The 27,245-nt window shown below is 41.2% G+C and overlaps 1 protein-coding gene across 1 annotated transcript in view; it reads left to right on the forward strand.

The window, feature by feature from the left end:
- RNF180 (ring finger protein 180) overlaps positions 1-20,495 on the forward strand; it is a 497,847-nt gene extending 477,352 nt beyond the window's left edge. Inside the window, exon 9 of the mRNA XM_074952619.1 lies at positions 16,560-20,495. Within this exon, the coding sequence (XP_074808720.1) occupies positions 16,560-16,759 (200 nt within the window). The 3' untranslated portion in view covers positions 16,760-20,495. The remainder of the gene's footprint in view (positions 1-16,559) is intronic.
- The last annotated feature ends 6,750 nt before the right edge of the window (positions 20,496-27,245 follow it).

Here is a 27,245-nt window from a genome sequence, read left to right on the forward strand (position 1 = left end):
CCTGACTGCCCCTCCCCCCCCCCGGGACCCCTGCCCCCATTCAACCACCCTGTTCCCCGCTCTCTCTGATTGCCCCAGCCCCTATCCACACCCCCGGTCCCTGACCACGCCCTGAACTTCCCTGACCTCTAGCCAACCGACCCTGCTCCGTGCCTCCTTACCGCACTGCCTGGAGCGCTGGTGGCCGGCGGTGCGGCCAGGCCGCACCAGGACAGGACAGGGAGGGCGGTAGTTTGCCCACCTCTGTTCCAGAGGGATCTTAGCTGTGCAGGAGATAAGTATAGTGTAATACTTAACAGGCATTCCTGAGCATTGCAGACACCTCCAGTTCAGTTTAAGTACAGATCCTTTCAACTTCATAGGTATAGGGGACATAACATAAAAGCTAATGTGTCAATTTTTAGAAAGGCTCAATGGGATGACCCCCTGGCAGCCTGACATCAATCCCTGCCAAGATAATGGAGTAGCTAATACAGGACTCGATTAATAAAGAATTAAGAGGGTAATATAATTAATGCAAATAAACATGGATTTATAGAAAATAGGTCCTGTCAAACTAACTTGATATCTTCGAGAAGATGACAGGTTTGGTTGATGAAAGTAGTGTTGATGTAATATACTTAGACCTCTCTAAGACTTTGGACTTGGTACAACATTTTGATTAAACTAGAATGATCTAAAATGAACATAGTGCATTTAAATGGATTAAAAACTGGCTACTTATAGGTCTCAATGTATTTTTAAATGTGGAATCATCATTTGTGGAATGATGTGGAATATGTGGAATCATGGATGTGTTTCCAGTGGGGTCCCACGGGGATCAGTTCTTAGCCCTATTCTACTTAACATTTTTATCAATGACCTGGAAGAAAACAGAAAATTGTCATTAGTCTGCAGATAACACACAAATTGGGGCAGTGGTAAATAATGACGAGGACAGGTCACTGATTCAGAGTAATCTGGATTGCTTGGGTGCAAGCAAACAATATACATTTTAAATGTACACATTTAGAAACAAAGAATGTAGGCCTATACTTACAGAATGGGAAGCAGTGACTCTAAAAAAATATTTGGGAGTTGTGAAAAATAATCAGCTGAACATGAGCTCCCAGCACGATGCTGTGGCCAAAAGTGCTAATCCAGTTGTTGGGCGCATAAACAGAAGAACCTCTAGTAGGAGTAGGTAGATTAGTGCCAAATATAGAGGTAATATAGTGCGACTGCAGTTGGAATACTAGGTCCAGTTCTGGTGTCCACAATTCAAGACGGATGTTGATAAATTGAAGAGGATTCAGAGAAGAGCCATGAGAATGATTAAAGGATTTGAAAACGGTACAGTGATAATTTCAAAGAGCTCAATCTATTCAGTTTTTAACAAAGAGAAGGTTAAGGAGTGACTTGATTATAAATATTAACATGGGGAAAGAAATAATTAATAAAGGGCTGTTTGATCTAGCAGAGAAGGGTATAACCTGATCCCGTGGTTGAAAGATGAAACTTGACAAATTCAGACTGTAAATAAGGTGTGAATTTTTAACAGTAATTGTAATTGATTGGAGAAAATGAGAACAAAAAGCTTGAATTTGATGCAGTAGGAAAGGAGAAACTGGTGGAGGCATTCGGAGAATGGGGTGACGTGATTACAATGATGAGCAAGGAAGCTGAATTTAACAATTGTATTTTGAACAAACTGGAGCAGGAATATGTATGTCATTCATGGAAGCCAGAAATGCTAAGACTACAAGTCAAGTCAGGACATAATGAGGATGTAGATTAGCGTTTTAGCTGTGTGGATAGAGAGAAAAGTCTGAATCTTAGATATGTTTTAAAGGAAAAAGTGACAACATTGGACATGATCTGGATTTGCAAAACAAAGGTTGAGAGAGTCAAAGGTAACAGTCAGGTTACAGGTGGATAGAATTTAAGGCTTTGTCAACAATGTGAGAGGGAAATAGAGTATATGGTGATAAAGACATTTTAAAATTTTAATATTTGTTTTAAATGAGTTCTGTCTTGATAAGCTTTAAAATAACTTTTTTCTATCAAAATGAAAGTTTTGCAAGATGAGCTGTTTGATTTATGGCCTTGCTCCTAAATATATAAAGATTACTACATTGTCTTGTTTGCAGGAAGAATGGTGACATCTGGTCATAAAATGTTCAAATTTAATTTTAATTTTGCTGATGAAGGAATGCTGAGTGCCTGGTTGTTGCCAAATAGTTTCAATTTATATTTATAGCATTTTGGTCAAACTTTCCATAAACTGGTGATATGTCCTCTCAAGACCTTTTCACTCAGACAAGACCCTATCAGCTTATTCAAAAAGTGGCCTTATATTTTGTATTTTTGATATTTTGGGGGGATCCCATACTTACAATCCTTGGTATTTTAAACGACAAATATTTTTAAAGATACTGGCTTAAGCAGGACTTTTCTGGGTTGACATTGGGTAAGGATAACCTAATTCAAACATGTTTGGACCAAGTTACATGCTTCCAAGGTAGACTTTGCACCTCATTTCTCTACAGTCTTTAGAGGGCAGCACTGCTAAATGGAGGGAGCAAAGCTCACAAACCAGAAGAATCAAGGATCAGGCCAAGAAGCTTCACCTTTTGGGTCAGCAAGTCATCCAAGGGAAGACTGAAGTTCCAGAACCCCAAGACCATAGGTGCTGGAACTAAGGGTGCTCAGGGGTGCTGTGCTGTTGCACCCCCTATATTGAAGTGGCTTCCATCATATACAGGGTTTATAGTTTGGTTCAATGGCTCTGAGCCCCCCCACTATACAAATTGTTCTAGCATCCCTGACCAAGACTGATCACTTCAGGGAGAAGAAGTCATGACCTCAATGAATAAGCTTCTGCAGCCTTTCAACAGTCAAAAGAGGTAGAGAAATAGTGTAGTTCGATCAGGAAGATGGCAAAACTGAAGAAGGGAATGACTGTAATGGAAGACGTCAGCATGATTGTGGGTCCTTTCAGAGAAAGTCACTGAGAAGTGAGCTGGAGCAGATGAAGTATGTTAGGAGTAATCTGTGTTTTGAGAAACTGACCTTGAGGTAGGAGAGAGGAACAAAAGAATAGAGGGTAGAGGAAATCCAGAGAAGAAAGCCAGTGACTGAGTCAATGGAAGAGGAGGAGCAGTGTGTGAAGAAGGGATTGAGACTAGAGAAGTCATGGAAGTCCGAATGTTAAATATTTTCCTAGCATTACTTTACCTTGTAAATTCTTGATGTGTTACCACAGGAAAGCAAAGTGGTTGTGAGATGTAAGAGAGGTGCCCTGTGTGATTGTTAGTTATAGAGGAGATGATCTGTACAATCACAAATGGAGGGAGGGTTTCCACAAGAGCGTGTCATTATCAGGATGGGGTCCACTCCATAGAAATGTTTGAGAACCACCTCCTAGAATGAGACTATTTACCTATGAAAATCCAGATAAGTAGAATCCATATTATACATCTAATAAAGTTGTGGTGAAACATGTTTCTTTAAAATGCAAAATGTTAAGAATGTGTTTATCCTGGGTTAGATTGTGCCCCATCATATTAGACCAGTAACATGGTGCTACAGGGGGAGTAAGCAGCTTATCTCCAAGCCGCTTGGATTGTCTTAAGGTGCAGGAGCAACAGCAGGGGCTGCAGATGGGCAGGGAGTAAGAGGAACCAGGCCCTCATGATTGCCTCCATGGGGGAATATAAGCTGCACCTTGAAAAGGGGTGAGGCAACTTATTTCCATCCCAGAGTGAGGGGAGCAGGGGAGGAATTGTAACTTTTGGTGCTGCTCCTGGTATGATGCAGCTCTATGCCCCTTAAACAGGGCTAAGACTAAAAGTTCTATCCAGCCCTATGTGTGCAGAGTGACCTATTGTATGACATACTTACCTGTTTATTTACTTGTTTTAAGTATTTGGATATTGTAAACTGTGATACATAATTTATATTATTGTTACTTAGCAACCTTAACTGGTAAAGTTTTGTGGTTTTAGAAGACGAAAATAGGATTTGCCATGCAATTAACGTCTGGTATGCTGCCTTTTAGGGCAGTCAATACCGTATGCTTCAGAAGAAGGGGGTGGGGGGGGAACCAAACCCACCACACAATTCACCTATTGCTAGTTGGACAATCATGTGCCTGGCAAGTGGGTGTCAGAATTCCATCCTGACTCCTTCAATAACTGTTGCATCCTGAAGTGTGAAATTCAGTTACCCCTATTTTAGCGTGCATTCCACGATGCAGAGAAGCCAATAAGGTCAAGTCTCTCAAAGTATTAATCACAGAATTAGCACAGATGTCTGGATGTACAAAGTATGGGTATTCCAGCAATTCTAGGCTCATCTTTCCCCCCACAACCCTCAGTTCTTCTTTCATGTGCTTATGTCCAAGGGAAGAAAGTCTGAGACAGGAAAACAAATTGCTGCTAGCTTTACATTATGAATGTGGGGAGGGACTGTGCACAGCCACTTTCCAGTATGGGCTAAATATTTTTAATGAAACTGGTCAATGTGGTGCACTGGAAAAATAGCAAACAACTTTTTATTGACATTAATAATGCTAGATTATGGAAGTAAGTGCCTGCATGGGGGAAGGTGGGGGAGTTGCACTGTATGTAAGAGAGCAGTATGACTGCTCAGAGCTCAAGTATGAAACTGCAGAAAAACCTGAGACTCTCTGGATTAAGTTTAGAAGTGTGAGCAACAAGGGTGATGTCGTGGTGGGAGTCTACTATAGACCACCGGACCAGGGGAATGAGGTGGACAAGGCTTTCTTCCGGCAACTCGCAGAAGTTCTGGTTCTCATGGGAGACTTCAATCACCCTGATATCTGCGGGGAGAGCAATACAGCGGTGCACAGACAATCCAGGAAGTTTTTGGAAAGTGTAGGGGACAATTTCCTGGTGCAAGTGCTGGAGGAACCAACTAGAGGCAGAGCTCTTCTTGACCTGCTGCTCACAAACCGGGAAGAATTAGTAGGGGAAGCTAAAGTGGATGGGAACCTGGGAGGCAGTGACCATGAGATGGTCAAGTTCAGGATCCTGACACAAGGAAGAAAGGAAAGCAGCAGAATACGGACCCTGGACTTCAGAAAAGCAGACTTTGACTCCCTCAGGGAACTGATGGGCAAGATCCCCTGGGAGAATAACATGAGGGGGAAAGGAGTCCAGGAGAGCTGGCTGTATTTTAAAGTATCCTTATTGAAGTTACAGGGACAAACCATCCCGATGTGTAGAAAGAATAGTAAATATGGCAGGCGACCAGCTTGGCTTAACAGTGAAATCCTTGCTGATCTTAAATACAAAAAAGAAGCTTTCAAGAAGTGGAAGATTGGACAAATGACCAGGGATGAGTATAAAAATATTGCTCGGGCATGCAGGAGTGAAATCAGGAAGGCCAAATCACACCTGGAGTTGCAGCTAGCAAGAGATGTTAAGAGTAACAAGAAGGGTTTCTTCAGGTATGTTAGCAACAAGAAGAAAGTCAAGGAAAGTGTGGGCCCCTTACTGAATGAGGGAGGCACCCTAGTGACAGAGGATGTGGAAAAAGCTAATGTACTCAATGCTTTTTTTGCCTCTGTCTTCATGAACAAGGTCAGCTCCCAGACTACTGCACTGGGCAGCACAGCATGGGGAGGAGGTGACCAGTCCTCTGTGGAGAAAAGTCGGGACTATTTAGAAAAGCTGGACGTGCACAAGTCCATGGGTCCGGATGCGTTGCATCCGAGAGTGCTAAAGGAGTTGGCGGATGTGATTGCAGAGCCATTGGCCATTATCTTTGAAAACTCATGGCGATCGGGGGAAGTCCCGGACGACTGGAAAAAGGCTAATGTAGTGCCCATCTTTAAAAAAAGGAAGGAGGAGGATCCTGGGAACTACAGGCCAGTCAGCCTCACCTCAGTCCATGGAGCAAGTCCTCAAGGAATCAATTCTGAAGCACTTAGAGGAGAGGAAAGTGATCAGGAACAGTCAGCATGGATTCACCAAGAGCAAGTCATGCCTGACTAACCTAATTGCCTTCTATGACGAGATAACTGGTTCTGTGGATGAAGGAAAAGCAGCGGACATGTTGTTCCTTGACTTTAGCAAAGCTTTTGACACGGTCTCCCACAGTGTTCTTGCCAGCAAGTTAAAGTAGTATGGGCTGGATGAATGGACTATAAGGTGGATAGAAAGCTGGCCTGATTGTCGGGCCCAACAGGTAGTGATCAATGGTCCATGTTTAGTTGGCAGCTGGTATCAAGTGGAGTGCCCCAAGGGTCGGTCCTGGGGCCCGTTTTGTTCAATATCTTCATAAATGATCTGGAGGATGGTGTGCATTGCACCCTCAGCAAGTTTGCAGATGACACTAAACTGGGAGGAGAGGTAGATACGCTGGAGGGTAGGGATAGGATACAGAGGGACCTAGACAAATTGGAGGATTGGGCGAAAAGAAATCTGAGGTTCAACAAGGACAAGTGCAGAGTCCTGCACTTAACACGGAAGAATCCAGTGCACCGCTACAGACTAGGGACCGAATGGCTCGGCAGCAGTTCTGCAGAAAAGGACCTAAGGGTTACAGTGGACGAGAAGCTGGATATGAGTCAACAGTGTGCCCTTGTTGCCAAGAAGGCCAATGGCATTTTGGGATGTATATGTAGGGGCATTGCCAGCAGATCGAGGGACGTGATCGTTCCCCTCTATTCGACACTGGTGAGGCCTAATCTGTAGTACTGTGTCCAGTTTTGGGCCCCACACTACAAGAAGGATGTGGAAAAATTGGAAAGAGTCCAGCGGAGGGCAACAAAAATGATTAGGGGACTGGAACACATGAGTTATGAGGAGAGGCTGAGGGAACTGGGGATGTTTAGTCTACGGAAGAGAAGAATGAGGGGGGATTTGATAGCTGCTTTCAACTACCTGAAAGGGGGTGTCAAGGTTCCTCCCCCACTCTGAACTCTAGGGTACAGATGTGGGGACCTGCATGAAAACCTCCTAAGCTTACTTTTACCAGCTTAGGTTAAAACTTCCCCAAGGTACAAATTAATTTTATCCTTTGTCCTTGGAATAACCACTGCCACCACAAAACTCTAACTGGGTTTACTGGGAAACGTAGTTTGGACACGTCTTCCCCCCCAAAATCCTCCCAACCCTTGCACTCCACTTCCTGCGAAAGGTTTGGTAAAAATCCTCACCAATTTGCATAGGTGACCACAGACCCAAACCCCTGGATCTGAGAACAATGAAAAAGCATTCAGTTTTCTTACAAGAAGACTTTTAATAGAAATAGAAGTAAATAGAAGTAAAGAAATCACCTCTGTAAAATCAGGATGGTAGATACCTTACAGGGTAATTAGATTCAAAACATAGAGAATCCCTCTAGGCAAAACCTTAAGTTACAAAAAAGACACACAGACAGAAATAGTCATTCTATTCAGCACAATTCTTTTCTCAGCCATTTAAAGAAATCATAATCTAATGCATACCTAGCTAGATTACTCACTAAAAGTTCTAAGACTCCATTCCTGTTCTATCCCCGACAAAAGCAGCATACCAACAGACAGAGACCCTTTGTTTCTCTCCCTCCTCCCAGCTTTTGAAAGTATCTTGTCTCCTCATTGGTCATTTTGGTCAGGTGCCAGCAAGGTTACCTTTAGCTCCTTAACCCTTTACAGGTGAGAGGATTTTTCCTCTGGCCAGGAGGGATTTTAAAGGGGTTTACCCTTCCCTTTATATTTATGACAGGGGATTCCAAAGAGGATGGCTCTAGACTGTTCTCAGTGGTAGCAGATGACAGAACAAGGAGTAATGGTCTCAAGTTGCAGTGGGGGAGATTTAGGTTGGATATTAGGAAAAACTTTTTCACTAGGAGGGTGGTGAAACACTGGAATGCGTTACCTAGGGAGGTGATGGAATCTCCTTCCTTAGAGTTTCTAAGGTCAGGCTTGACAAAGCCCTGGTGGGGATGATTTAACTGGGGATCAGTCCTGCTTTGAGCAGGGAGTTGGACTAGATGACCTCCTGAGGTCCCTTCCAAAACCCTGATATTCTATAATTCTATTCTATGATTCATGAGTTTTACATGGTTTTGTAAATTCATGCACTACAGAAGGTTCTGTAAGGGCATGCACTACAGAATCTCGGTCATTCACTATATTCTTTATCAATCTGATCCATCATTAAGATATACTATTCAGCCTTCTGGCTTGTATTTTAATCCGTGAAAACCAAATTATTACTCCATAAAACAGCATGTGGTTAATGCTGTCACTTATTTGTATTTGGTTATCTATTTAATGTTCAGAATATTGCTGCTTTGTGTGGAATACAACAAAACAGACAAAAGCATTCCATTGAGGTCCATGGAATTTATGTCTATAAACTCAAATTAATGATCGCAAGAGTTAGTGTGCAAATATCTAACTTATAAATAGGAGAATAAACCTCACTGAATGGCAGTTCATCTTATTTACACAGAAAATCTCACCTTCATTTCTGTCCAAACTAAGGCTCCCAGTTTTCTGTGGCAGCTGTAAAAGTTTGTAATTTTGAATTAAATTAAATTAATCTTGCAATATTTCAAAGAGCAACAGACTTCAAATGAACAATGGTGCAAGGCTATTTTGAAGGCCTATATATTACTTATGAGAGGCGTAAATTGCATAAGAGGTTGGCTGTGCACTTAACAGTGAAAAGCCAAAAAGGATGCTGAACTCTAAGTGGGTTTTTTAATATGTTTTGGCTTTTAGGGTTTAAAACTTGGAAACCTATGCTGGAACTCATTGTAATTTTATATATGTTAAGTACTGTAGGAACACTACAAAAGAAATATTGTTGATCCTTTGTAAAACCTCAAGTACAAGTCTTGGAAGTTACAGCAATGTGAAATAACTGTGTATGGGAAATAACTTTAATTATAAGATTTGTATGTAAACAATGCATAAGGCCCTCAGGGTCCAGAGCCCAGGACTGCAGCACTACCAGGCAACTTGTATCGTCAGGCTGCCACCCAACAGTAACTGTAACCAGCTCCATTCCCATGACCTGCTGTGGACACAGACCATGGGAAGTTCTACCTCAAGGGTTTGACAGTTCTACCTCATGGCTCCTGATTGGCTCCCTGCCCTATGTAAACCGAAAGAGCACCGAGGAAGTGTTCAGGCAACAGTGTGGATCTCTTGTAGTTACCATGACCCTTCCTGCTCCTCAGTTCCTGACTTTGACCTCAGCTTGATTTGGACTTTGCTTCCGGACTTGGACTATGACCCTGGGTATTGACGCAGGCCTTGAACCTGACTATGAACTCCTCTGCTAGTCTCAGGTTTGCCCCTGCTCTGACCCTTGCTGCTGACTGCCTTGTTGGGATCCTGCCACTATAATTCGATACTTTACTTTTTTTATTTTTTTATTTTTAAACATTGAGCATTTTCCAGTATAATTATGTAGATTCTAATCTCTCAGTTCTGTGGGCTGTATAAAACAGCAAGAGAATACAAGATTGCTTATGGAGGTACCAATAATTATGATCTTACTTGATAAGAATCAATGTTTTTCCTATCAACTGATATCTGGGGACTAAATTTCTCTAAATTGCCTAATTACTACTTTTCTTGTAATGTCCAAAGAATCAAATCTGTCAATCATTTTAGCAATAGCTTTATGATAAATTTAACAGTTACACCACCATTTTTACTCTAATTTGATTTTCTTTCCATTATGTTAGTTGCCTTATGACAGGGTCTCAATGAATGAGCTATAACTGTCGAACATAGTGGATATTTGGCACTCCTACAGAATCAGAATGATTGATTGGGAAAGCAGGTATAAATGATATAAGCCTAACAGAATGTCGATCATTTGGTATCGCTACTGCTCAAATCCTGATGAAACACATGACTGTCAAAAGTCGTTTTGGAGGTTATTTAAGGATGTCTGGCTATCTACAGGTTAACAGAGCTCAACTGAATTTGCAAATAAGTAATAGTAATATATATAAGCAAAGAAAATAACTTTTTCTGCCCCTATCAAAGTTAATCAAATAATGGTAGATGGACATCCAGCATATTCTCTGTGACTATGCCAGACTCCTTGTGGCTGAACTGGTGTAATGCTGCTATTGAAGGGGGTGGGTGACCAAGCAGGAACTGGGCATGGGCAGATTGTAGGAGGGGCAGTGAATCTATCACTACACAGATCCACCCATCCTCCTGTTCCTCTGGGGACTACATAAATCCCCAAGAAGGCTGCTTTACCCATTTGCTTTGAGTAGCTTCCATGAAGTGGCTCTTCAGCTGAGCTCTAGCCTGCCAGACTGGGAGGAGGATTCCAGATCTTCATGGCCCCAGGCATCTGTCCAGGCAGTAGGGCCAGGTACTGGGCTCTGGACTGAGTCAGATCAACTCTGGACAGGACTTGATACTGCTGTCAATGTAAACAATGGCAAAACACTCATCAGTTTCAAAGGGGTATGATTGGGCCAATAGTGTTAATATTGACTTTATGATACAATAATTAACTGATGTGCAAAAGAATTGTCAGAATTTTATTTGACTGATTTTGATTTATAGAAATGCTAAAAGGGGTACACATCCATATGGTGTAGGTGCCTTTGTCATAACTTAAAAATATATATAAGATAACCTGCCAGAGGCAATTCACTGCCCTGACAATTACAATTCTCTTCTCCGCCCCCCGCTCCCCCCCCACCCCCACGATCCATTTTTAGATGCCTGGAAAGGAGATCAGTCTTGCAATGATCCCTGATGGTTTTCTGATTCAGGCCTTTTCACATTCAAGGGGGAATTGAATTTCAAAATCTTGGATCCTTCAGAACATGCCCTGCCAGCAACCCCTCTCAATTTCTGTATATCAAAGCATATTCCTGATACTCTGTATTTCAGTAAATATGTTAATTAAAATAAATTATTCATTTTTTAAACTATGGGTTTAGCTTACAAATTCTCCATTGCTAAGAGTAAATGTGTTTTCGTTCATACAAGTCACAAAATTGTAATGTAACAAAAAAATAAAATGGGTGATATTTTACTGCCAGAAAAACATCAAGTGATATAAAAAGTACATGCTTTTACAATCATTCTGTAATTCTGTTAATGATATTTATTATAAATGTAATTTCATAGTGAAACCAACAGACTATTCTGAGGGATTTCTCACCTTAAAAAGAATTTTTTAAAGGACAATTATAAAATAGCAATAAATCAGAGTGGTGGTATTACCTATATCACCACATCAGTGCCTTGCATTTCACACTACTGGTAGGTGTAGTTTTAATTGGGAGAATCACCACCTGCTTCCATGTTAACGTCATTATTCCAATGTTGCACAAACATGTCCAATATAAGTATTCTTTTTCAATTGCATATTATTCTGTCAAACTACTTTTTTTTTTAACTGAAATTTTCCTCAGCTCAGAGTGACTTATTTCTTTTAAGCTGGAGCAAAATGGGTTCAGACAAATTAAAAAATGAAGAGTAAAATTTATTATTGTTTGCAACTTTATTTTGAATACCACTAGCTCTTCAGAATGAGGTTGTAGAAACTTGAATTTGGGCAGGGATATATGTAACAGATGTGCCTTTTTTTGTGGTGTGTGAAAATCCTTTTTGATTTGTGTGACTTATAAGGGCTACAAAGCCTACTTTGCTCATGGACTTGTTTCTGTTACACAGGAACAGGTTTTTACTGAATCTGCCAATGTTCCAGTGGCACTGTGCATGCTTGTGATTCGAGTGAAAATTCTCATTCCGTGTCTGATTGTGCTGGCATATTTATGAAAGTTGAGTAAAATTTGTTTTAATGTACAGGTGCCTGGAGATCATGATTTGTGAGGATGTTTATGGAATGAGACAAGGCTCCTTTTGGAGTCCTCCAACTTTCTGCTGCACTCCAAAGAAACCCTGCCTCGTTCCATACAACATGGAAAAGTGACGGAGTAAGATCAGGATCACAAATCTGCTTCACTTAATTCATAAAATGGGGCACTCAGTGAAGCATGTCTCCACACAGAGGCTCTTCTTGCAACGTCTCCTCAGAATATGCAGGACAAAGTTCTACTGTTGGCTAACAAATAACAGTTGCTGTGGTTTGCTACTGAGAACACATGATAGAAATATTTTTGTTTAATTGTTTTAAATATCAGTACTTGAAAGTCAGGCCACCTATTTAGGCATCTAAATATGGACATCAGCTTGATTTTAAGACTCTTACCTAAATATCGAACAGCAGCATCATTCACTAAAGACTGTTCAGCCTTCACATGAATGAGGCGGGGGTTCTGTGGATAAAGTATTATATCCCCTTGTTAAAGACTGTATCAAAATGCATACATACAAGGGAGCAGAGTTAAGATTTCACAGACAACCTTACCTTTGATACTTTCTAATTTAGAGTGATCTACTTTGTATTCTTCAAATGTGTATATTTAAATTAGGAAGGTCACTGATGCCCCACAATGCACCTTCATGAGCTTTAAGAGGAGTTAGATGGGGTGGGATGGGGAACAGGTCTCAGCCATAGTATGGTTCTTTGGACTCCCACATGAAAACATACAGCACAGTCCCTTCTGCCCCAAATGAACAGATGTGGTTTCAGTGGAGACTTGCGATCCTACAAAGGCCAGTAGGGTTGAAGGTGGCTCCAATAACCCTCTTAAGGCTTATGGGCATTAGGAGTGGCCCCAAATGAGCTTCCGAAAGATAACTGAAGATTCTTCTCTTTCATGCCTTGATAGGGCCACAGAAAGACAGAAGGGAAGGCCACCCTGATCACCATCTCCTAGGCTTTCTGCTCACTCCAGCCATCCCCTAAAGTTTGCAGGATCAGGGCACTAGGCCTACAGACCTCAGGTGACTTGTAGAAAGTGGGGTTGGATGAGAGCAGGAGGCTAGAGGAAGTGATCAGGGAGTTTTTCCTCCCTCCTTTGGAAATCTTGACGTCTGCAGGCGGAAAGAACCCCCCCCCCCCCCATGACCCTTTGGAAAGAGATTTTTTTTCTCTGTTTGACCAGCCTCCCTCGCAATCACTTATGCTTTGAGTTATATCTGTGCAAGGAAACAAGGGACTTCATTTGTATCTTTTCTTTCAGGTCTAGATCTCCAGCAGTAATCTGACATTTTACACTGAGCTTTTCAAACTGAAATTGCTGAGCTATGTTCAAAAAATCCAAAGTTATGAACTTTTGAAATTAGATTTCAGTCCGCTAAATTTTGGACCTGGGCACCAAAAGAGAAATTTTCACAAGTACTTAGTGGTTCCGTCCCATTTTCAAAATGACTCCGGCACCTGGGAGCCTAATTCTGATTTGAAGGTCAAAAGTATGTAGGCTCCTAGGTGCCTGAATCACTTCTGAATATTATACCCTAGATCTTAGCTGGATGAGTCTAGTAAACTAGACTTTGTAGTCTTTTCACTTCTCTACTTTTCTTCTTGTTTTGGGAGGCTTTTTGAATAGGATGGTTTTGGGAGGGGTGGCTGGTCCAAAGAAGCAAAATCTGTTAAGTGTTTTCGAACACCAGTAAATTCCCCTATTTTTAGGGTGAAATAATTCAGGAACCCTTGTTCATGTCATGAAAATTTAGTAGAGTCTACAAGTTTTGAGACTAATTACTTTAGTAGGTATTTTAGAGGGATTGCCAGAATCAGAGACTTATACTCAAAACTTATTTGCAACCCTAATTATGCAGTGATTGTCAACATACTAATTTTTGTAAAATGGCCCAAATGACCTTCTCATCAGAAATTTCTCACCTACAATCACTCTTCTAAAGGAGACACCAAGCACAGTGTGGATTAAATGATTTTGCAGTAACATTTTTTCACAATGATGTAGCGTGGAAAATTGTAGCCCACAATTTCTGTGAATTAAACATAATTAAACATGTTCTTTACTAGCACGTGTTGAGAGCAAGGATTTAGTTTCTAGGGTAGATGTACTATTGCCACTTTCAACTGATGCTTAATTGATTAACAGATGGTAAGTCAGGGTATGTCTACACTGCAGCTGGGAGCAAGTCTCATAGTGGAGGTAGACAATTTGTGCTAGTGTGGCTCAGAATAGCTAGTGGATGTGCTAAAAATAGCAGTATGGATGTTGTGCGTCTGGCAGAGACTCAGGCTAGATGCTCAAGATCAGACTCGGAGGATAGGGTGGGTTTGAGAGCCGGAGCTACTACCCAAGTTGCAAAGTCCACACTGCTATTTTAAGTGCACTAGCTTGTAGACTCACCCAAATAATAGGGAATTAAAATCTCTTCCATATGTTGGGTGTCAAATCCTGATTGCTTTACTCATGCTCATGGAAGTCAGTGGGATTACTCGTGTGGGTAAAGTGAGCAGGATCTGGTTGTATATATTCTTAATGCAGTATCAGAGGGGCGTTTCTGTGGATTTCTACAGCAAGAATAATTGTACAGCAGTAGTTTCCTATATTAAAATTGCTGTTCAATGTAGAATGATTACATTATAAAGTCTAAGCCAGGATAAATTTAATGCAGGTTCGCTTAAAGTAAATCACATCGAGATAGAAATCAAGGATTATATTTGTCTAAATCTTTTAGGCTCCAGCAACTACCCTGTCATAACTAATGTCAGTAAATGTTTGCATAATTATACTTTGATTACAAGATGATTCAAAATTGCTGATGCAAAAATAGCCTTCTGGCATTTTGTGTTTACTATAAGAGTGGAAATAAATAAAAGCAAATCACACATAGCAATCTTAATTAGGACCCTCTGGAGAGGATAATATACACTGAGGATTTATGTATAAAAGCACATAGTTATAACACTGGTGATAGAACTTAATGTCAATTGCAAATTCATTCCAAAAAATGGAAATCAGATCAAATAAATCCAGATTTATATTTGGAAATGTTTAACAAGTGTTATAAAAGAGAAGCAGATAAAAATGTTTCTAAATATCAAAACTAGATTTGAAATATGGGTTTCGTATCAAGATGTGGTTTTTATGTAAATCACATCTTTGTAGTGTCAGGAAGAGTTGTAAACAAGACTCCACTATTTTTCAATAAGTAAAGGTAATGGTTTCAAATGTAAACATAAGCAAGGCCCAGGTCCTGCAAAAATTTAAGCCCCTGCTTACTTTGAAACATGCGAGTAACCTAATGGATTTCAGTAGGGCTACTTACTTTCTTAAATGGATATACATAAGTCTTTGCAGGATTGGGGCCGAAAATAGCTTCCAAGTACAAATCCATAGAATATCTTTTTCTCTTCACAATAGCGTGGCATTTATTTTTTTTAACTGTGGGTTGCAATCATATCCTTTATGAAGTGAATGGGAGTTTTGACATTCACGGCATTGGAGTCAGAATTTCATCCATGATCTCTTAAAATGCATAGGGTTAAACTGTTAGGGTGATTTATAGTCTAGTAAGCCTTATCTGTCCATGGTAAATTGGTCAGTTATACTTCTAGATGTTTTATAATTCTATTTAGATTGTTATATAAGGTCTAACCAGAACTGATTCTACAAAGGAAACATGTACATCACTAGTAGACTAGCACTTTTTGAATGAATCAATAAAATAGTGGATATCGAAAAATCAGTTAATTTAATGTATTTGGATTTGCAGAGTGGCTTTAAGAAAGTCCCTTACAAGAGATTACTGAAGAACTGAGTAGTTTTGGTTTGAGAAGCAAAGTATTCTCATGGATCAAAGTCTGGCTAAGAATCAGAGGGAAAAGAATAGGAATAAACGGTCAAGTTTTGCCCTGCCTGTGAATAGAGACAAAACTGTTACAGTATAACAGAGTTTAGGGAAAGACATTCTACATCCATTTAATGAGGGGAAAACCCCTGGCAGAGGGGAGTGCTTTCATAAATGTTTGGCTCCTGGGTCTGCAATGGACTGTACTTTTGGGGGGTAAATCTACTTTATTGGGTAGGAAAAGTAACTATTGATAAGCTTAGAGTCAGATTTGTGTTAAGATTTTTTTGTATTGTGACCACTTGCTTCCACCACTCTCTATTTATAGTAAAATTTGTATTCTTTTCTTTAAAAAAAACTTGTTTTATTATAAATGCTCACAAAGGCTATGTGGTTTACAGGAGTAGTGGGTTAAGGTAAAACTGCTAAACTGAGATACACTGCACCTTTGGGGATAGAGGATTTGGAATTGCTGTGGGTAGCCAATCTCTCTGGAGCTGGATATCACAGGGGAATGATTCAAAGGGATTCGGGGATTGGGGTGCACCTATTTGTTTACCTGCAAGGCAAAGACAGGGCTGGCATAAGCCCAGAGGAGAATGCTTAAGTGGCTGAAGGGCTGGCAGCGTCAGGAATACCCAGCTACCATAAGACAACTCTCATTAGCGACAGTGGGTAAAAAAGTGACTCGGTGCTCTGAGATCCATCAGTCTTCTCCAGGAAAGAGGGATGTATGCTGGTGGTGAGATGTGCTGCTTCTAGTCTGCATTAACTCTTCAGATAGAGGCTATCCATTTCTGATGCTCTCAATCCAGTGCCTTTCATAAGCATTGTCTTTACTAAAAATATTTTTTTAAAAATTAATACGTGGACTGAAGTGACATGATCTGTTTTCCAGCAGGTTTCCAAAGGCATACAGATCCTGTAGCAAGAAGGCACTTCCCACATGCTGCTCACAGGATGGACTATATGGATTTTGAGGATGATAGCCGTGGATGGTGGTTTGACATGGACATGGTGGTGATCTACATTTATTCTGTCAACTGGGTCATAGGATTCATTGTTTTCTGTTTTCTTTGTTATTTTTTCTTTCCTTTTTAGGGGACTGCATTGGTTAGTAAAACTGAAGAATCTTGCAAACAAAGACAATGTAAATAGAAATGGTTTGAAGTAATGAATGCAGGGTTTTTTTTGTGTGGTCTGGAGTGTTTATGATTCCGAATTGTATTAGGCTGCACCAAACGTGACATGGGGCTAACGATCTAATTACTGGATGCTTCTGATATAGGTATGAAAGACTTGAGCTTTGCAGAAAACATAACGTGAAATCCTGGCCTCGTTGAAGTCAGTGGGAGTTTTGTCATTGATTTTAGTGGGGTCAGGGTTTCCACCCATAATGTGTAAAATCACCAGTATGTAGAAATGGACCATCAAGATTTGTTTTGAGTTACTGCTCAGAGGGATGCAGCATGGTCTGGTAGACCAGAGTTCAGTTTTTGGCTCTGTACTGATATACTGTGCAACCTTAAGCAAGTCATATCATCTACTGGTGCCTCAATTTCCTCATGTGTAAAAGGGGGATGATGGAGGGAGGATCCTCCAACACTGACAATGTGTCTCAAAGTTAATTATTAGCACCTTTCATGTGGAAGGATCCCAAAGCACTTTAAGGTCTGTCTATATACGGATGCAACCACCATTTAATGCTAGCCACGCTACAAAACATTTTTTAAAGTAGAGAAAATAGAAGAACTTCTCCAACTGATCCCACTGGAGGGATTTCTGATACTATAGTAAAATGTAAGTACACAAAGATAGGTCACAGTGGCTAAAACTTCTTCTACTTTTGAGAAGTACAAGGGAGCATTTAATTTCAAGGGACTCAGTCCTGTAAGCTACTGAGAACGCTCGCCCTGATCCAGGAAAGCACTTTAGCATGAGTAGTCCCATTAACTTCAGGATTTGCATTGGTAACCTCAGGAGCTGCTGTTGGTTATTCAGTATGTAGCGCTCTTTCAGTGTAGCTTATACCATTGCATTAGATTGCTAGGAGATGAGGTGGACTTGAATAACTGTAATGGGACTGCCCAGGAACTTGAAGTTCAGAATGTGCATAAGTACTTTGCTGGCTCAAGGCCAGAAATAAGCAAGGCCTCAGACTTGTATCTTATCTGAAAGATGGCACCTCCAGTAGCACACTGGCTCCCAGCTGTTTTCCTCAAGCTGTATAAAATAACTTCTTAAGATTAGACTGCCCTTTGAGGATTTTTTTACAGTTAAAATACCTGTACAGCTAAAATTATGTTGACTGATTGGATTTGGTCACTTTCTTTTAATATTGTTCTAAAGGGTAGGGGAAGTGTAGTAATTTCACCATCAATATAGTTGTGGGCAAAAGAAAAATTAGTGTATGCAATTACTTTCCCTCTAATTATAATAGGTTGTCTTGTACTATTGATAGATCATTAGGCATAACTTCTCTCCTTCCCCCCCCCCTTAAAACTTCAAAGGTTTTAATAAAACTCACAGTACAATAAAACTCTCAGCAAACTTAAAACATGTTTCTCAGTTATGCCAGAACTCAAGTTATAGCTTCTGGTTTCTTAAAACTTGCAAATCAACTGTTCCTGGCTCAGTGAAGAGAAGGGATGTAAAGCACCTTTTCAGCCAAAATGTACTTGCACTTCCTGAGGTCAGAAAGCGTTAGACTGAAAGGATGTATCATGAAATAATTACTTTAGCTAATTTAACTAACTTGGTGCTATTTTAAAATGTGAAACACAATTTTTTGGGGAAAGTATTAAATGAGATTTAAGAATTTAAGTAGGGTGTTTCTCAGATGAATATATCAATTAGCTAATATTTCAAAATGTACTTGTATATAAGAAATCTATTCCAGACACCACCAATTAAGTGAAAGTAAACTTACATAGAAAATTTCTAGTAGCATTGTATCATGGATTTATTCTGAAAGATGAAACCGGAAGGGAGACAGTCAAATGTAGTATTGCCTTCTTCTGTATAATTACAAGAGTTGCTAATTGTGGGTGGATACACTGTTCTAAATTTAGTATAAACATTTTTATATAACATATATAACATTTCTAAGGTGCATATACATATTAGTCAAGCTATATATTTTGTCTATACTGTTGTTTTGGTTAGTTAATTTGGTTATGAATTGCAAAGAGTAATGAATAATCAGATAATAAAGGAGATGGACTTAGTGTTTCAGATTTTTATATAAAGCTGTTTCTCCTTCAGAGAGACCCAGACGGGGTAGAATAGTTGTAAGCTGCTTTTCCCTATTGCCTCTTTCCAAATAAACCCTTTGAAAATGTTAGTTCATTATTACTGTCTCAAACGTGCTTCCATTGAAATTTTGTCACAAAAATCCTATTGACTTCAGTGGGAACTGGAGTAGGTCCTTTTGTGAGCAGTTTTATTCTTAAGCACTTGGTCTTGTTCTGGAATGTATTCTCATCTATGAGGTTATTACAGTGTTTGCAATAAAATCTGAAGTTGTTTGACACAGCTGTAAAATATTACAATAGATATTGGGTGGAATTAAATTTGAATATTTTTTTCAACCTATGTTATGTTTCTGTTTTAATTCTGGTTTTGGGAGGGAGTAGAGATTTTTGTGCGGAGAGGCGTTATAATGAATACAGTTATCTCTTTTCATGCTAGCATTCTTAATTGTGTTTGTACTTTGTGTGGAAACCCAAAGGGACTAGAAACATTAAACTATCAAGTTTGTCATAACCCACAGTGGCACATCAACTCTTTATTCTGGATCTGAATACATTCTATGGATGATTTAGTACTAAATGCCCATGTTATTCTTCCAAACATATATAACTGCATTAAACAACGGCATAATGCAAGAGACCGAATGAGATTTTAGAGGCTGGTGCACAGTTGCTAATGCATGAGGTTTCATGCTCAGCTGCTGACAAACTTTTGATTAGCAGTTGCATTTTTACCTACCACAGGTCCTCCCCTGCACCCCCATAGTCCCCTACCTCCTCCCCACCACCACCATTAAATACCTTTAAAAACTAGGAAATTAATACACACATTGTTTTATGAAGCACATAGGCTTGCAATGCACAACATTCACAGAAATATACACAAAATGTAACTGACAAACCACAAAAGCAAGAATATGAAAAGTTTACACCTTACCATTGCCACAACTATCAACGGCCCCAGACCATACTCCACTCTAGCCCCAGAGATGCCAGATTTCCATCAGCCCCCTGTGACCCAGGGAGCCCCTTAGTGCCAACTGGCAGAGGGTACACCATACCATAACTCTCATCTGGCCTTACATACTCATTGCCCAACTCGCCATCATCTGTATCTGAAAGTTGTCATGTAAGGTGTCCTGTGCAAACTGGTAACATGCTGGTCATTAATCTTCGTCTTTGTACGTACGGGTGGTATATAAAGAATTCTAGATGTTTGCTGAAAATATGTTCCTCAAATGTGACTCGTGGACCATGCCAAAGCACAACAAAAGGAATGTTGTTTTCCAGGCTTGGCTGTGTCTCCAATGTAAATTAAGCAAGGTGTGACCTAAGACTATGAAAAACACATTTACGGGCAAGGTAAACAATGCCATCAGGCAAGCGAATGGGGAGGGAAGATGACCAGTTAACAGTCTTGACAAGGGATGGAGACTACACCCCTAGGAAGCCTTTCTGCCTCTTGAAATAGGGTCAATGAACTTTGGAAGATATAACAGAGGGCAAGAAGCCATTTTGTCATCCTTCACCCGAGGAGACAAAGAAAAGTGCTTTGGGCTCCATGTTGGATCCTGGCTAAAGACGGGCCAGCCGAGCTGGAAGAATGACACTAGTGAAAAAACTATTTTGAACAAAAGACTCTAGTTTAAATTCAGTTTTAGTTTTAGAATTGCATTTTTACTATTGTTTGTAACCATTTCTATCCCTACTCCTTCTATTTGGTATCATTTAAATCTAGATTCTGTTGTTAATAAACTTGTTTTACGTTTACAAAACTACCTCAGTGCTGTGTATTAAACGAAAGGGTAAAACCCTCAGCTTATCTAGCAGGCTTGTGTGTATTTTGTCTGTTCGGAGGTAGCAAGTTTAACTCCTGTGAGGGTCCAGTGAGAGGGACTGGATGCTGCAGGGGAGATGGTTTTGGGGAGACTCAGGACAGGAAGGGCTGTTGGGGTCACCCTGCAAGGAGTAACCAGGTTGATGGAAGCCAGGGTGCTGTGCTGTGAGCATGCTACTGGCAGCAGGGCTCTCAGCCGAAGTTGCACAGGGCAGGCCATGACACAACCCTCTCCTGGTCTGGATGAACCCCTGAAGCATCACAGGCCCTTACTGTCCGCCTGCACTCATCTCTTTTTAACAAACTACTCTTGCCCAACACAACCAACTCCTACACCACAAGTACTCGTGCTGGAGGAAAGTAATCTGGGTAAGAGGTGTGTAAAAGGGTGAAAGAGGAGCAGAGGTTAGGCTACATTGTGTGGTCTGTGATAAAAGGTAGTTGTGCTAATGGCCAGGTGTTTACTCCAGGGAGGAGGGGGGAGAGGAGGAGCAAGTATGGACAGTTGGGGGGCTTACTTGAGCATTTCAGCCTCTCTTGTGGGTGGGGATGTGGCAACCCTAACTGCTTCACAATAAAGCTTTTTCTGTATTAACAAATGAATCCTCACAACTGGACCCACTTTACACAGGGGGAAGTGGAGCTGAGAGTTTGATTCTCCCAGTGCCACAGAGGGAGTAATTGTCAGAGCCAGTATTAGAATTGTGACGTGTTTGCCTCCCGCTCCTGTCTTCGGGCTAAGTCCGTCGCTTTGGTTTCTCTTGTAGTAATAGAGAGTATGGGGAAGCTCACATTACCACTCCCTATCAGGTACCTCTTCTCTGCCTAAATGGAAAAACTGAGTTTCCAGTGCCATCAGCACCTTTTATATTTTGCTTAATTGTTTTTTCAAGCCTGCAAAAGAGCTAAAAATAAAAAAGCAACTCAGAGCTGAAACGGCTTGTCATAAAAAGCCTTCTGTGAACAATTAATTCATCTTCGGAGTAAAAAGTGAACCTATTTGAGTCATCAAAAGAGCATTGGCAACAAGAGCAGGAATCTGAAAGAAAGTTTCTACTCCAAATCCACATGGTCCCTGGTACTTCCTTGGACAACATGGAGTCTTCATACCTAGGCTGTGGGAGTAGGGGAGCAGGGATTGTCTCCTTCATGGTATGCTCCCTCAACCCTGTAGAAACCCTTCTGAAGTTCCAACTGCGTAGGTGGAAAGGGGTGGGGGTCACTGTCAAGTGTGGGGTGTAGAAATACAAGGTTTTTTTTCACACCCCATCTCCCACCCACTTTTTTCTGAGGTTTTGGGGTGGGGGTGAGGGGAAGTACTTTGGATTGAGGGGGAGACATTCTGGGGGCTGTCCTGCTTGGGGGGGAATCCTTGGGCATGCAGGGTGCAGTCCAAAGTGCAGTCGAAAGGTATGGAGCTATCCTTGTGGAGGCCCCTTCCCTCCTGTTGTTCACACACAATCCTCTGATTAAGGATTGGAACCCTTGGCTTTTTCCACAGTGGGGAAAATTACTAGGAAACTGGGTAGAACATATTTTCCACTTAGTTACATCAAGCAAACACAAGTACGGGGAATTTGGTCCATATTTTCTTTATTTCTGTTTTAAAATGTCTATACTTCTCTGGTTGAAGCAACACATGGTGCTTTATAAATTTTCTTTTATTGATACCTTGACTGGCTGCATCTAGGCAATACATCCAATTTCATGTCAGATGCCAGTTCAAACTTTAAGAGCCACATTCTGGTCTCATACTCATAGTAAAAGCTATAGTTGCTGTATTTCTCCAACTGTAGAGTTGAGGAGACTAACAAGGAAAACCTCACGAGGAACCAACAGTTCAAGATGGATTCATTTCATTGCCAGAAAATAGCTCTTTGGGGCTTACTGTTTTTATGTATTTATTTCTGAAAATCTGAAGTTAACAATTTAGAAAGATTTAGGTCAAGATTTTCAAAAGTGACTAATGATTTTGGGGAGCCTCAACTTTTGGTGCCCAGTTTGAGAGACATTAGAGAGGCCTGATTTTCAGAAAGCGCTGAACCCATCCCCCTAAAAATCAGGCCTTTGTAAACTGTTTCATGGAGAACACCCAAATCCTGAAGTATCCAATATAAGTCTGCTTTGGAAATCTTCACTTTAGGGGCTGATCCAGTAGTCATTAGTCAATTGGAGTCTTTCCAGAGTTGTGTAATTACAGCAAGGGTCTAACTCCCCATTTATGCAAGCGACTGGACTTCTGCCTTTACAAACTTTAGCCATTACTGTATAGGATGCTCTTATGGAGGGTTTTTTTTTCAACATCTTCTGAAATTAATTTGCTCATATTTCCTGTAGCGCACAGATGGCCAAATTCTGCCTATAGTTACACTTGTGTAATCCCAACGATTTAAAAAGGGGAAAATCTGATGATCCACTGGATTAGAAACATGCAGGATTCTTTAGCCATTTATCTAACCTTAGTAATTCTGGTAAGCATACATTAACATCCAACAATAAAGTAAATAGTGCTCTTTGGAATTACTTTCCTGCATTATACAGTGAAAGCTTAGCTGTAAACTATCATCTTTAATCTAGGACACTATACTTTTTACTTGATTGTATTTTTACATGGTAAATTATTATCAGGGGGGAAATTGTTCCTAGAATTGGGTTGCAGGGGTTTCTGAGCCGGTGCTGGGATTTCATTAAGCTTCTTTAATTAAAAATTAACAGTCAAATCTTATGGGACAAACAGCTTCATTTTTTATACATTCTGGCAAAAAAATGCTGAACAGGCCAACAAATATGATCTGAAAAATTATCCTGGACTTGTTAGTAGACATGTACTTAGTAACAAAAAGTCCAGGGCTTGTTTCTCAAAGAAATCCTATCAGCAGGACAGCATTAAATTGGAATTCAAAACCGCTTTATATTAGGATCAGATTGTGCCATCTGATGCATGCATGTAATTCCCATTCAAGTCACTGGGAGTTGAGACAGGGCATTTGAAGGAAGAATTTATTCCTTTGAAGTTCCTTATGCAAAAATTCCTGAACACTGTCAGTGCTTCGAGTGCCCTCTGCAGACTGCCATTCATGGGATGCACATCTGGTACAGCTCTGACAATGGACCCTTTGATAACAGTGCTGCTGGAGCATGCTCACACGCCATCCTGCCCCTTTCCTCCTGTTTGTGAACATTCTGAGGGTGAGGCTATGTAAGAGGTGTGGATGCTCTGGCTGCTTCAGTTCCTTTCAAAATCCAGCTGGCAGATCAGGAAGCATTCTAGGTCCTTGGCCTGAATTCTTATCCTTAGGTGGTGCCTTTTACACCTTTATCATTCTCATTAGATTAGGTTTTAGTATAAAGAGTTAGATTTTTAGTGTTAATGATCGGTTTTATTTCCTTTAAAAAGAAACAACGTATTTTAAACAGTCGTTTGAATAGTTTGTGGTTAGAACTTTGGTTCTGCTATTAGGATCTGATGGTGGATCTGAAGATTAAGAGGCCAGAATTCAAGAGGTGTGCCTCATGTCCCTTGTTTTCTCTGGCATTGGATGCTCACACATGATGCCTAACCTGCCTCATGGAGAGAGAGACTCCCTCCAGAAGCTCAGTCTGCAGTATTTTCACCCCGAGGGTTTGGAATGAATGTCAGAATAGACTTCAAGCAGTGCATCTGCAGGAAGCGCTGGCAACCAGGCCTTTCAGATCTGACACATCTCTTGGACACATGAGCGAGCATAGACCAGCATCATCTCCTGATACTCCTAGGGAGAAGAATCTGGAGAAAACTTTGCAGAAGGTTTCAAATTCCAAGAAACCTGTAGTACCCAAGAATGATCTTAAACAATTGGATCCAAGATTGAAAAGCAGAGAAACCACACAGAGAAACCAGGTGAGAGCCTCTGTCAGCGAGTCACTACATGGGAGGGACACGATTGGATCCGGTCACTTTGGGTCTGGGAAAAGACAGTGCACAAGAAGGAATCTGTCTGCAGAGCCAAAAAGCACACTCAGTGGATGTTACAGAGCCATTATCTATGGATCCTAGACCATCAGATCTCCTATAGTAAAACAGAAGGATTCTGGTCTTATAATGAAGCAGACAATGAAGATTTTGGATATTCTGAATCCAGCTCTCCATTCCAAGCCTACTCAACAACTGGCCTTGATATTTGTGGCTCCTATCCATCCAGATCCGCAATGCAAACGTAACTTAGAAAAGAACTTTAGATCCCCATACTATTGATTCTCCTCCAGAGAAGAGAAGAAGGGTGGAGAAGCTTCATGAATAACCACCTCATGCTTCCATGGGTATCCTGGTAAGATGTTAAAGACCTATTCTATTCTGTCCCCGAGATCACTGATCTCTCATCTGCTATTGGAGTTGAATCCAAGGTTGAATCCTCAATCAGACGTGGAGTCTGAGCACCTAGTCAGCCAGATAGGGCTTTTCATAAGGACAGATATTCTGCAAAACAAACATGCAGAGGATCCATACCATGACAGATACCGTGAAATGGAACTGGGCATAGATTTCTGGGTGGATTAGCATGTACCCCTTGGCTAGATGGCCCTTTCCCAGACATTCCTCAGAAAATCGCTATTCTACTAGAAATCTTCCCTCTCTAAGAATGCAGGCAAAATTTCCATAATCAGATCTGACACTCCTGGATTTGTCTGGAATATATAAAGAAAGAGCAATTACCTATCATCATACCAGACACACTCTTAGAAGGGGGGAGAGAGGGCAGAGATGCCTGAGGAATAGCAGCAAATGGATCCTGAACTGAGAACGCATTATTATTTCACAGATTAGTTGACAGGATGGCAGATGCATTGAAGATCCCCTCTGTGACAGTTGAGACTTCAAACCAATCTTTGGCATCATTGGCTCTTCATCCGAAAACAGAATTACACTTCTGGTAAGTCTGTAGCAACCGCCAAAAGCAGTATCGTCTACTCCTGCTTCTGCTCAGTCAGTGAAAAAAATGGTGGATAAATTATACCAATTGCCACATGAAAGTTTCTTGTTTTTTCACACTTGCCCAGAGGCTACTGTCCAAAGGTTTTAGAGTGGTTAGATTCACTCCACACCTTCTGAAAAAGCAAGAAGGCTGGATGGGATGGGCAAAAAGGTATTTTCTTCTGCTATACTAGGTATAAGAGTGGCTAATTATCAAGTTGTTGTCACATGAGCGAGCATAGACCAGCATCATCTGCTGCTAATACCATTTCTGGGAAAAGATGGTGGTATTTGTACCATCTTTATGAAGGACAGCTTATTGCAAAACATGGTTTAAGGGGTTTATTTGTTTGCCTCTGACACTTTTGCCAGAGCAGCTGCTTCTGCCACCTCTCTCAGATGATATGCATGGCTTAGATCATCAGACTCCCTCCAGAAACAAAGACTAAACAGATGAGGTCCGTGAGAGGATGAAAGATATGAGATCTATAGCCAGCTCTTTTGAGAAGATACCAACAGCCCAGAAGACCTGGTGCACCATTGTTCAGATATCGGAGGAAACAATAACTATCAGTGCACTTACCGAGAAAAGAGATTCAGGTATACCTGTACTTAAAACTGGCTAATCAAAGCATCATCAGAAGAAAAGTGTATTGGGAACCATGGCTTACACATGCACTTATTCAAGAAGTTAGACCTAAGGATGAACTGGGAGAAATCACTATTGAGACTTGCACAGAGGATTCCTATCATAGGGGCAATACTGGACTCCCACATTGGCAAAGCATTCCTGACAAAAGAAGGACTTGCAAAGATTCAATCAGCTATAGTCCTGCTGCACCAATTCTCAGTCATCTTTTCAGACTAATGGACCCTATATCCTCAGCCACATCTATAACACCTTACACCTGACTCAAAATGAGATGTCTCCAGCACTCGCTGGCAAAGAATTAGAGACAGAACTTAGACAGTATGTCTGTATCATTGATCATCCTGAAGGCTAAGGTTTTGTCATGGTTATTTTTTGTAAAAGTCACGGGCAGGTCACGGGCAAAAAAGAAAAATTTACAGAAGCCCTGACCTGTCCCTGACTTTTACTAAAAATATCCCTGACAAAATGGGAATTTGCGGGTCCCCACACCACCTGAAGCGGGGCGGCCGTTCCAGGGGTCCCCCTCTGCCCGTGGGTGCCAGGAGCTGTGGGGTGCCCCCGACTCCTATGTCAGCCAGGAGCTGCAGGGTACCCCCGCCCCAACTCCAGGGGCACACAGCGGCTGGGATCTCGGGGTTCCCCCACAGCCGCAGCAGCTGGGAGCTCGGGGATTCCCCCGCAGCCGGGAGCACTGGGGTTTCCTGACGCCTGCAGCAGCGGAGAGCTCGGCGGTTCCCCACTGCCAGCGGCTGCCGGGAGCTTGAGGGTTCCCCCGCCTGTGGTGACCAGGAGTTCAGGGGTTCTCCCACCACCAGCAGCTCTGGGGGTTCCCCCACCACCCATGGTGACCGGTAGCTGTGGGGTTCCCCCACCACTGGCAGATCCAGGGGCCCCCA

This window comes from Natator depressus, chromosome 5 (genome assembly GCF_965152275.1).
Source record: "Natator depressus isolate rNatDep1 chromosome 5, rNatDep2.hap1, whole genome shotgun sequence".
Lineage (NCBI taxonomy): Eukaryota > Metazoa > Chordata > Testudines > Cheloniidae > Natator > Natator depressus.